General features: G+C 36.3%; 1 protein-coding gene across 3 annotated transcripts in view; it reads left to right on the forward strand.

Moving 5' to 3' along the window:
• Nucleotides 1–12,252, forward strand: part of HTR4 (5-hydroxytryptamine receptor 4) — a 325,752-nt gene that overhangs the window by 283,211 nt on the left and 30,289 nt on the right. Inside the window, exon 7 of one of the 3 annotated variants that reach the window (XM_072146216.1) lies at nt 9,134–9,210. The exons of the other annotated variants lie outside the window; for them this stretch is intronic. Coding sequence (XP_072002317.1) covers nt 9,134–9,194 — 61 coding nt within the window. The 3' untranslated portion in view covers nt 9,195–9,210. The remainder of the gene's footprint in view (nt 1–9,133; nt 9,211–12,252) is intronic. 3 annotated transcript variants of the gene reach the window in all.

A 12,252-nucleotide genomic window follows, 5' to 3' on the forward strand; every position in this document is an offset into this window, starting at 1 on the left:
GTCTATATAGCTAGTCAGCTGTGTTTGCGACCCTCAGGGTTCAGTGCTTACATCCTTCCTGTTCAGCATCTATACTTCTGACATTAAGCATAATTCCGAGAACACCTTTATTCAGAAATTCTCAGACGGCAGTGGTGGGTTGCATTAGAGGTGATGATGAGAGAGATTTCAGGGAGATTGTGGCTAGATATGCCTCCTGGAGTAAAACAAATGGTTTACTGTTAAACATCTCCAAAACTAGTTGGTGATCGACTTTAGAAGATCACTGACTAGTATGTGTGATTCATTGTACAGTATATAAATGAAAAGGTATATCTAGAGGTATACCTGAAAAACAAGCTAGAAATTAAAAAACTGTATTTCTTACGATTGTTACAAGCCTTTGATATTTGCAATGGTATATGAATGCACAATAATTTTTAGTAATTTTTAGGAATTTTAAGTGATATATGAATGAAGATGATGAGTGATCAACCAATCACAGCTCAGCTTTAATTTTATAAGCAGCTATGGAATAATTAAAGCTGAGTTCTGATGCCATAAGAAACTAGAGCAGTTCTGATAAATCTCCCATGGAGCATATGATAAATCAGATAAGAATAGTAGACATAAGTGAAATAGGTTTGCTAAATACTGAAATAGCTATCTATTACTACTGACTTTCTGACCTGATTATTTTTTTCAATCGTAGTAGAGATAAATTCTGTTTCAGATAAGTTCCTAATGAGGATTTGGCAATACAGTGAAGAAAATCCTCATATGTGCTGCAAGTTTGAGGCTTAGGAATCTGTGAGGCAGTGCACGAAGGCAGAATGACTGCAAACACTATAGAGCTTCATTACTCTTATGGATTATGGATCTTATGTCATGCTTATACAAACTAATGGAACTTTCCAGAGGCAATAGGAGAATAGTACTGGCCAATACACTTGTAAGAATTCCTTATTATGTTGTGCGGATTCCTGCTATGTTAAACTGTAAATTGATGTACATAAATACGTGTTAACAAGCATCCAGGTTGCTGAACACAACCAAGTTTATATTATCAAACTCATATCCAGTTTACTGTCCAGAATCCAGCACACATGAACTGAATGTAGCACTTCGGTTTAGTTTGGCCAACTGGGTGCAGTGCAGTACATCTGAAAAATGTTAGGGCTTGACTGGGCCTGTTTTTTTTTTTAACCAAGTTTAGCGGAATGCTTCTTTATCCTATTTCATTATTATTATTTCTTATTACCGTGTCCTAATAAGCTTCTTATCTATTATAATAAGCCTCAACTCAAAGAGCAGACGGATAAGAAATTGACACGCCTGATGTCTTCTTAGCTATATTTTATACAGCCCAGTTATCAAGTAAAATATAATCCATGTAAGGGGTTAACCGAATCTACCCCTTCTTACCTGTCTGCTGGCTGCTTGTTTACTGACTTCATAACTTCTATGAAATACAGTTATCACAGCAGTGAAAGAGAGGAAGAAAAGTTTTTAGATGCTCTTTCATTGAAAGACATTTTTCATCTCATTTTGTTGTTGGTTTTAACTCCTCATCTGTGTGGAAAATTGTACTTTCTAATGTCAGTATTATATATTCCATGCATTGTACTGGGACCTGGAAAAAAATTGCAGTACAATTGACAAAAAAATGCATTTTTGCAATTTTTTTAGGGGTTTTTGTATTTTGGGCTTTCCCTGTGCGGTCCAGAGGACTCATCTGCTGTACATTTTTGGTGGGTACGATCACAAATCAAATCTTTAACATATGTATCTTTATCCTTTAATGCATTAAATAAAAATGTGAATCTTTTGAAAAAGGTCACATTATGACCATGTTCTGATGTTAATGAAATAACTTTTTCATTCTTTGGTGTACGGAGCTGGATAAGTTAACATCATCTGTGCGCCATGCTGACGTTATTGATATCTTTTGGAGACTGAACATTTGGACAACACATAATGCACAAGATTCTGCCATCCCTTCCCCACGTATTATACTGAGATGCAAAGGCTAAGGCTACATTCACACTGCCGTATGGAGGACGTATATACGGCTGACGTATATACGGCCGATATATGTCCTCCATAGACGGCAATGGGCGCACGGCGCCCTACGGGAGCTGTACGGTGACGCACACGTCCTATCTTTTCCCATAATACGGCGCCGTGCACAATGTATCTCTGTGGAGAGGGGCGGGCCCGCTACAGTACGGTACGGGCGGGCAACGGCAGTGTGAATGTAGCCTAAGAGAGATTTTTCACCAGATCTTGACTATCACTTGAGACTGTTACATGTGGAAAAGGAAAGCCTGAGCAGTGAGTAAGTGTTACACAGGGTGGATGAGGGGTTAGTTAGGAAAGCAGCAGGAGTTTTTGTATCGGGCTAAGCTAACCACTGTGAAATGGCTTAGCTTAAGGAGGAAAGAAACAGGACTTTGTATCAGACTGAGCTGTATGCTGTGAGACAGAAGGGACTGGCTGTGTTAGGGAAGCAACAGGAACAAATAGCTTGAATAAGGTGGGGAGGAGTTGAACGTAGACCATAGAGAGAATTTAGTGGGAAAGCAACTAGGGAACTGTGCTGTGCTTAGCCATACTTACAAACTGCCTGGTACAAAGTCTAGGACATGTTTAATTCATCCTTACTAGTAAAATTATTCTAATCTCTAAATTAAAGAAACAAAATGGAAAACATGTGGATAGCCTTTAAAAACTGGCTCAACAGACGATATACTTTGCATCATTCTCCACAGTCTGCAATGTGTCTTTCACTAATTTCTACCAATGTTCAGAAAGCGATGGTTTTCGCCTCACACAAACCTGAAATTTCTTGCCATAGTTAATTATGACATACAGAATAAGAAAACAAACCACTTACATGATGTTTACTCAGTGACATAATTACTGTTGAGATAAGATTATTTAACAGATCTGACAGTCATAAAATCTTCCTTTACAACAACTTCTGTCTGTTTGTTTTATCCAGCTTTCAGGCTTATTCAAAATGTTTTCAGTATTAAAATGGCAGCAAATATTATAAATAAAAACTGTTTTAAAGTGTCACTTTATCTGTGATGTGTATATACTGTATGTGTGTGTGTATATATATATATGCTGTATGTTTGTATATGGCACTGTATGTGTGTGTATATGGCTCTATATGTGTGTACATGAGTGTGTGAAACTGGACATTTCCAAGGGCCCCCTTTTTTCTGATTGTGGACTTTTGTGGTCAGATGTATTGATCCTTTAATACCCCTTGGGTACCTGGGTAAATGTCCTGTCTATATATCTATCATTTATCTGTCTAGTTATCCATCTCCTATCATTTATCTATTTCCTATCTATATATCTGTCTAACTAACCATTTATTTATGTAGCTTTTTGTCTATCTATTTAGCTCTGTATCTTTTCTCCTCCTATCTAACACTTATCTATCCATCAATCTTCTCTCTCTCTCTCTTCTTTTTCTCCACTTTGTCTTAAACCGGCCCTGGTGATTATAACTCACAGGTGTGTGTATACTAATTTTTAAAGGGGTTTTCCCACAAAAGAAAATTCTCACATCTCTATGATCTGTGATGTTAACACAATAAAGATCCATTTAACCCCTTACGTTACAATTGTACTCACTTTGCTATTTTAGCTCTTTCTAGGCTTCTCAGTGCATAATTCCAGGGTGTGAGTGGGGACTCTCTTAGCAGACATGTTATGAACCACCTAGTTCTGTGGGGTGACAATGTGGTTACATTGTTGGGGTACAGGTGTATATAAACTTTCATCTGGCTTCTGACATTGTTCTAACACACTGACACATAGAAAGAGAGATGAGACCGATGAGAGATGATAAGATGCTTATTACACAGAGGCTGACAGACTTTTACACTTTTAGCTATGCTATCATACAGGAATCCAAGATGGCTGCCGGACCCTAAAGTTAGAAATTAAAGGGTTGTGGCCAAGGGCAACTGAAATTGTTTACAGCAGGACTGATAGAGACAGGTTGGACTTATATCTGTGAAATGCTGTATTTTTGTTAATAACAGTGAATAAGAGAATGTGTTATTTTGGTATCCTGAGTACATATAAGAAACTTGTCTTTGTGGGAATAACCCTTTAAGTTGGAAGTGGAACCCAGTTCAGGAGCCTGCTATCGTGCCTTGCCCATGCCCACTTTTTGTTTTAGAAATGAAAAATTCTCTGGAAAGAGAGGTGAGATTCACAGCATTGTTAAATTTGTTTTGAAAGGGGGAATCTCATATGACAATTTGGTAACAATTATTTTAAAACCATAGCTTTGCTTTCAGTTTAGAAATATTTAGTTAGGTTTATGTCAAACCCAGACAAGTCAAAGCTCATCTGGGGCTTTTCATTTTCAATAGGCATTTCATTTATTTTGTGAAATAGTGCACAATAATTGAATCTGTAAATCTGTACAGTATATCACATTTGAGGTAACTTTTAGTTAAAATTTATACTGATTAGAAAATTATTTAGCATTATTTTTGAATACGGTTCATTGACTGCCAGTGTTCACATAAATGTTATGTAATTTTAACAGCTATCATTTCCAGAAATTTTTAGTGTGAAAAAAAGCTTTTAAAAGCCGTTTCTAAGTAACAAAGAAAAACATTTTTTTATTGCAACACTTCTCTACATTATCATGAAACAATGAATATTCATAGATGTCAGCCTGCTTGTATAGTGTTATTAGATCACTGCCAGATTAAGAATTTTTGCTTTGTATGAAAGCTATAGAGAAAGTCCCATGATTTGTTACGGAAAACATTGCAGGTCCACATATATTACATTAAAACAAGCACAATACTCACAAGGGCTCACAATTTATATGGGGAGGAAGGTGGAAACACTAGGCAAAGATGTGAGGTTATTGTGGATTGTACTTAATTTTAAACAGGTGGGTTTTCAAGTTATGTTTGATGGTTTGGAAGGTGGGACAGTCTGACGTGTTTAGGTAGAGTGTTCCAAAGAGACTTGGAGATGGTTTTGAAAGAGCATAATAAGAGAGTGCAGCAGAAGGTGGGAAGGTTTAGGGGAATAGTGCAGAGTTGTATGGAGAGGACAGATTGTGGATATACAAACCCCATCAGGTTGACATCCACAAACTCTGAGATGCGTCGTCCATCATTTCTACATTCATTTTAAGCAAAAACTGCGGATAGATAAAATATTATCTGTTACATTCCCTAATTTGCTTTTGTAAAAGAAAAGCTGCCATCAACTTCAAGTATGATAAACAATAGATGCTGACTCTAAGATCAAGAAACTCTGGTAATCTTATATTTGTAAATCCATGACCTTTATCTTCTATTCCAGATGTGCTAAATGTTGCAAATGACATTTATCTGTGCAAATGGGCTAAAATTTGCGTAATTTTTTTGACACAAAAAACTCCAGACAAAATCATACTTAAGGAAAACTTAGAAAATAGAAAGAAATGACATTAGCAGACGTAAAAAGACAGACAAAAACAGAGATAAAATAAATGGCCGCCTATCGGTTATAATGAGTATGAGGCACTTGAAAAGGCTCCATTGGATACTAGTTTAACTATGATTTCATAATAGTCTTTTAGTATTTTGTTTGATTTTAGAAGCTATGTTAATACAATGCAGCAAGGTCCAAGTTAAAATAATAACAAAATCCGGACCAAAAGCATCCTGCCAATGGGATGGAGCTATGTAATGGCTTGGCTAAGAGGAAATGTTTGCTTACAAAGCCTATAAAACACAAGGGAGGAGGTACTTTACATTTGGATCTGTGACTAATCTTTTCTTCTCAGCATATTTCCTACTGTTTGTTTTCAGTTTGAGCAGCATGATTTGGGCAGTAAAATATCCCACATTTCATGCCAAAGCTGCCAGTTTGGATTGGAAGTGAAGCAGAAAAGGCACGTACAGTGAGTCAGACCAAGAATTCATTTGCCTTTCTTTTATTTAGTCCCATTCAGTGCTGAACGAGTTAATTGTATCTCTTTTTTTGTGTCACTCAGACAAGTTGGAGCAGCTTGGAGCAGCATTTAACAGAGCTTTCATTTTTTTGTTCTCATGTAATGGATTTCATGTACGTTGCTTAAACCTTAAAGTTTATCTGTTGTATGGAGCCCATTGTTCATACAAATCTATCCTTTTCCTCTGTCCTCATCTATGTATCAGAAAATCTTTCAACAATCACAAAACTTCTTTCCTAGATGACAATGGCCTATACCCGCTCAATGCACCCTATAGCCACTGGTTGTATCAGAACAAACCTTGTTTCTGCACAATAGGGACAATTGATTGGGACCAGAATATGCTCTTTTCCCCTGAGTTCTTTTTCATTAGAAGAAAATTGCCTTGGAAAATGTTTGAACAAAGACACTTTGTACAGTTGCCTTCAGGAAATGCTCAAATTGTCATACAATTGCTTGTAATTATTTTGACACAGCTGTTCTTTTTTTTTTTTTAAGTTACAGGCGGTATAATACAGAATGGACTTTATAGCTCTCTGTTATTGAAAACAGAAAATATTAATTGTGGCAAGTAGCTCATTCCAAAGATTAAAAGGACCAACTTGTTAAAGGGAACCTGTCATCAGAAATTGAACTAACAAAACCACTACCAGTATGTTGTCATGCAGCTGAACACATTCCAGCATGTGTTTCTTTCATGACCCAGTGTGCTGGCATCGTTCAGGAAATCAACTTTGAGGTGTGATGTAAATTGGGAGGCAGGTGTTTTAGCACTGAAGTCAAGCTCTCTCTTCCTCAGAAGGCACCGTTCACTGTTCCCCACATTGACCTCAGTGTTATACTCTCTGCCTCCTTGACTTTATACAACCAATTTACATCTCACTTTAAAGTTGATTTTATGGATGAGGCCACCACACTGGACCATGAAAGACATATACAAGAAGGTGTTACGCTGCCTGACAATATACTCTGAACTAAGCAGAGAACTATGTATGGCATAGACGATTACATGATTCTGGGGTGATTGCAAATTGTGCTCCAATGAATGTTTTGAGAGACATATGTTCACAACTACTGCTATATATCTCTGGGTAATGTGCCAATAGAAGTAGCTGGAATGGACAGGATATCACCTTTTGCTGACCTCTGTAATTGGTGTTAATAGAATCTGCCCCATCAGACTATTTGGTTTTATGATAGAATATGGTTCTTGTGGATACTGGTTTTATGGCCCAAGCATTCATATTTAGGGACAATTACCTTTCGTAATTTTGACACTTCCCTATCTTTATTACCGCACGATCCAACCCACAAAAGGAACGAAAACAAACCATAGAAATCTTTAACCACTTAAGGACGCAGCCATTTTATAGCTTGGGGCTCAGCCCCATTTTTTGGATTCTGACTTGCGTCGCTTTATATGGTTATAACTTTTATCAAAGTGATTCTGAGAATGTTTTTTCGCCACATGTTGTACTTCATTTTAGTGGTAAAATTTGATTGATAAGTTTATTTACCAAATTATTTACAAAAAAACTGAAAAAATGATGAATTTTTAGAAAAATTAACGTCATGGGGAACGACGATCCTTGGCATGGGCACCGCCATCTTTTTGAAGCCGATGTGCGGGTTAACGATATGTGATATGCAGGTTAACAGGTTAACAATATGTGCGATATGCAGCAAAGACTTATCGGCTATGGAGAGGGCTCAGCCCGTGAGCCCTCCCCATGCACCCACAGCCGACCCGTGACTTGCTATTACATCACAGGTCGTGAAAGGTTTAAAATGTGTGTAATAATGATAATAATAACACATCATTTTAGCAGATTTATTTATCTGAAACCAATTAAAAGTTTATTTGGATGTGAGTTTGGGATCAGTGTCCTGCTAAAATGTCCTCCCTTGTATTATGGCATCCAAAGAGTCCAATTTAGGTTTTCTCCTATTAATTTCCAGGCTTTTCTAAAGGTTCTTGAGCAAACCTTTAATTGTGTTTTAACAATAGCGTATTGCATGCATATAAGCCATGGAAATTGAATACTTTAATTGTCAGTGGATTGGTGATATGGTTAATTGGCTCCAGCTCAACTTTTTATTAATAAACATGTTTTAATTTATTATCATCCAAAGAGTTTTAAGGAAGCTGCACCATCAATCAATCTTTATAAATATAGATATAATATTTTGATCAGTTTCATTTACAATAGAAGCGTGGTGGCTCTTTCACCTTGCTGGTCGTGGGTCTTTGCTTTATTATGATCAAGGACAGCATTGGCACAGACTAATGTCCTTGTGCCTTGATTTCTTCTGGTTTCTCTGATGTCTTCCTAAACTTAAAAAAAACCATACTGATGAGTTAAATGCCTTCGTCCATAGTCTTATGTGTTTAGAAATCAAAATGGAATGTGAGATATGTTGACGATATGGACAGATGTAAATGAGAGTCTCTGTACAATGCTATAAATTATGTGGCCACTTTATAAGTAACAGGAAACAGAATAATCTACAGGATGTATTTGAATTGCAATAATTGCATATACTATACAAATTTAAGGTTAAAATAAATTTGATCCTCCTCAGAACACTTAATGGGAATGCAATGGAAGGACATGAAAAAGAACAGTGAGGCCTCACACTGAGACCCCCAAACTGTCATTGACTATTATTGAGTCCACCCTAAACAATGTCCAATAACTAGGCCTCATTCCCTCCCTAGGTCACAGTACACACACAAAACAGTGCAAATAAACAGAAAGCACTATATGTGGGGGAAGAGGGGGTGGTCATAAATTGCCTGGAGTTATAATAGAGAAACCATAACATAATTGACATATGACACTGTTGCAATTTGTTTTAAAAGAATTGATGTGGAAAAAAGATGCAATCTGGTTGGCACTGAGAGAATGATATCAACATGTAACATACAATGTAATATGCCCTATCTCTATATTCTTGATAGGGCAATCTGGAGGTATCATGTATGATAGAGTACATAATTATAGATATCATCTCATCTTGTCTAAGTCCTATTGTATTACTAATATCCCCTTTAATGATTCCCTTTATATTAATGTCTGTCTTTCTTCTTCTTCTCCCCAACCCTTTTGTTTTCACTTGTCTTCACTCCTCTTGGCTCTTCTATCTTCCCCTCTACATATAAAGTGGCTGTTCCACTGTCTCCAAGTTTCTTCTGCTCTTCTGCAATAGACCAGTTCCTGTGTGAGTTCTAAACATGAGCTGTAAGTCTTTTTTTGCACCCTGCTTTTGTGATTTTGTCTTTTATGTTGGCTGCTAATGTATGTCTTGTCTGTATTTTCCCTTTTCTATAGCCATTCATGATAAACTTGCTGTATCAGCTGAAGTGCATACCTGAGCATGTATTCCCTGTTGACAGATCATAATTATTTGCTCCCAGAACAGAAGGCTCAGGCATGTTGAAATTGAACACCCCCATACAAACTAGATGGTTAGTGATTACTACTCATATTGACAGAAATCATATATGGCCGCCTTAAGCTTAATGAGTTCTGAACAAACAGATCATTTCTACAGGCAATTCAAATCGAAACATCTACAAATTCTAAGCATCTAAAACGTGAAAATCAATATTAATATCTAAATTGAATGAAGAATGATTAAGTCCACAAAAACTATAGGAATCTGTAACAACCAGACACACGTGTTCCCATCCCATGTTCTCCAGATCTCCAATGCCACCTTTAGCTGTAATTGTAATTCTTACCCCATGTCTGTCTGTAGTCAAATCTTGCAAATCACACCCACCTTTACTGCCATTGCAGGGTAATTTGCATATTGAAAAATATGTCTATGCTCCTAATTAAGCCCCTTCATGGTCCTGTTATTGTTTTGAGAGCCAAATTTGACCTGATACATTTTGACGAGATGCTCCATTTAACATGACATTGTGGAAAGTAAAAAAAGAAAAATGCTCATGGCATATTAATTGTACCTATACAAGTACACTTGCATATTCCTATGTATAAGCAAATGAGAAAAGCAACATTTATATCAAAATCTAATTTATTGGACACTAAAAAATTATTTTTTGTGGTGATGTTTCAAAAATGTCTTTGATCCTGAAGAAGTTGATGTTTTATTGTGACTTTCTGACATTAAGCATTTTTACTATTAATAAAACTGTATTTTGGTACTATTCCATGTAGCAGGTAAGGCAGAGTTCGCATAATACCGTTTATTTTCTTTCTGTTCTACTGACAGAAATGTAACATGACAAACACAAATGAATTCTAAATGTTCCTTTCTAACATAATGGAATCCATTTGGCTATCATTTAGGAGTCTGGCATTTCGCTGGCCAAAAAGTTCTGTGTGCGATAAACTTTCAGCCACAATTTTGTTATAGATTGTGAATCTCCATTTGTAGCTTCAATATCTAATTGTGGCTGCAAGCAGAATATATGCTGCTTGATATAGTAAAAACAAAGTAGTTGTAGTTTTCATTTCCCTCAGTTCCCAAAATAAGACGTCAGATATAGATCTATAGTATGTTCTGTCAATATCTGAAGTTTTTGATTTGACAATAAGACGACTTCCAATATTTGTGAATTTGATCTCTGTAAAACGCCAGTCATTTTTAGTCTGTACATTTGTCTATTGATTAAACATTGATCTAGTCTGAGAATCCATTGAGCAGATATGATGAGAGATCATCACAATTTCATCATTTTCTGTGTTTTATACCGTGGCTGAGCCTCTTCTGCAGACTTTCATGCCGTCAATGTTATTTATTTCATTCAATTAAAATTGTAGAACAAACATGCACAGATCTGCTAAACAAACTGCACTTCTAATTAGATTTCTAGCCGTTTGATACCGAGCCCAAGGAGTGAGCAATATTGAAAGTTTTATATTACATATAGACGCCTGGAGAGCTTCCAAATGTAAATATCATTATTATAGGATTTGTAGATTTACAACCATGTCCATTTATGTAACAACAATAATATAAGGAATTTATCTACAAAACAGGTGACATTAAGCTAATGTACATAATTGTCCATGCATAATGGTGCAACATGCGGTAATTATTGTGTTTTAATGTAGCAATATTAGGTGGACTTAATACATAATTATCTGGCTTTTCTCCGCATAGACAGTGTTAACGCTGTAGCTGCTTTTCTAAACTCCCACTCACTGCGTGGGATCATACCTCATTATGGCAGATTTCTCTGTCAAACATTCTTTTTTTTTTCTCTGTAGTCTCAGTGGGACCACCCTTCATAAAAATAATTTACCTCGCCACCCTTTCACTGAATCCCGATCATAAACCTCATTCATGAACGAAACCAAGCTGTGACTAGTGTGACTAGTATTATACACAACATCTGCGAGAATATAACCTGTGCTGTATGGTGCTGAATACGAATAATGACCTTTCCAATCATACTCAGGTGATAGGAATTTTGTACGTATGGTGTCATTCAGTAAGAAAATAGATTGACTCAGGGTACTAGATGTGTCATACAATCAAGCCAGCAATTGAACCATGGAGCTCCTATAGAAGAAATCCTATATTCATTTGGTTTCCATGCTGAGAATAGGTTTACTGAGCAACCCCACTGTCCTTTGCATTTCCCCATGCACCGTGTTATACTTGCTCACAATATACTGCAAAGAATATTGTTAGTATGTACCTTCTCAAGAATTCTAACTATTGTATAGTGCAAGACCCCATCAAAGTGTAATCCTTACTTATACAATTCTTTTTTGTGTACCTAAATCTATTATCACTAGAATTATGTATTCGGATGGGCAACCGACTTATTACAGTCAGTACAAACATAATAGTGACAATAAAATACCCTAAATTCACATTTGTTTTCTTACATTATTGGCATAATCTGGTTACAGCCAAGAAACATTGTTTGTACAATTTCCAAACATACCGAAATGTCAACCCAACTGTATCTGACTTAACGGGGTTGTCAACTTTCAGCAAATAATTTCTATTATTTGTGTAAGTAAAGATTATACACTTTTCCAATATACTTTCTATATCAATTCATGCACATAGCTTTGCTATTCCTATTGAAAAACATTGCTAGTACTGTGGGTCACAATTTAATGACCTCAAATGTGATATTGTCATAGGATACTCTTTCAGGTCAGTCCACACTAAGTTCGACTAATGCGGGACATGGTTACTTTATTTAAAAATATAAATGGTCCATACAAAAATTCAAATCAAAAGACAAGGGGTACTGATTCTGTCTGGGGAAAACAAGGTTTAATCACCAGAGG

This window comes from Engystomops pustulosus, chromosome 4 (genome assembly GCF_040894005.1).
Source record: "Engystomops pustulosus chromosome 4, aEngPut4.maternal, whole genome shotgun sequence".
Taxonomy (NCBI): Eukaryota; Metazoa; Chordata; class Amphibia; order Anura; family Leptodactylidae; genus Engystomops; species Engystomops pustulosus.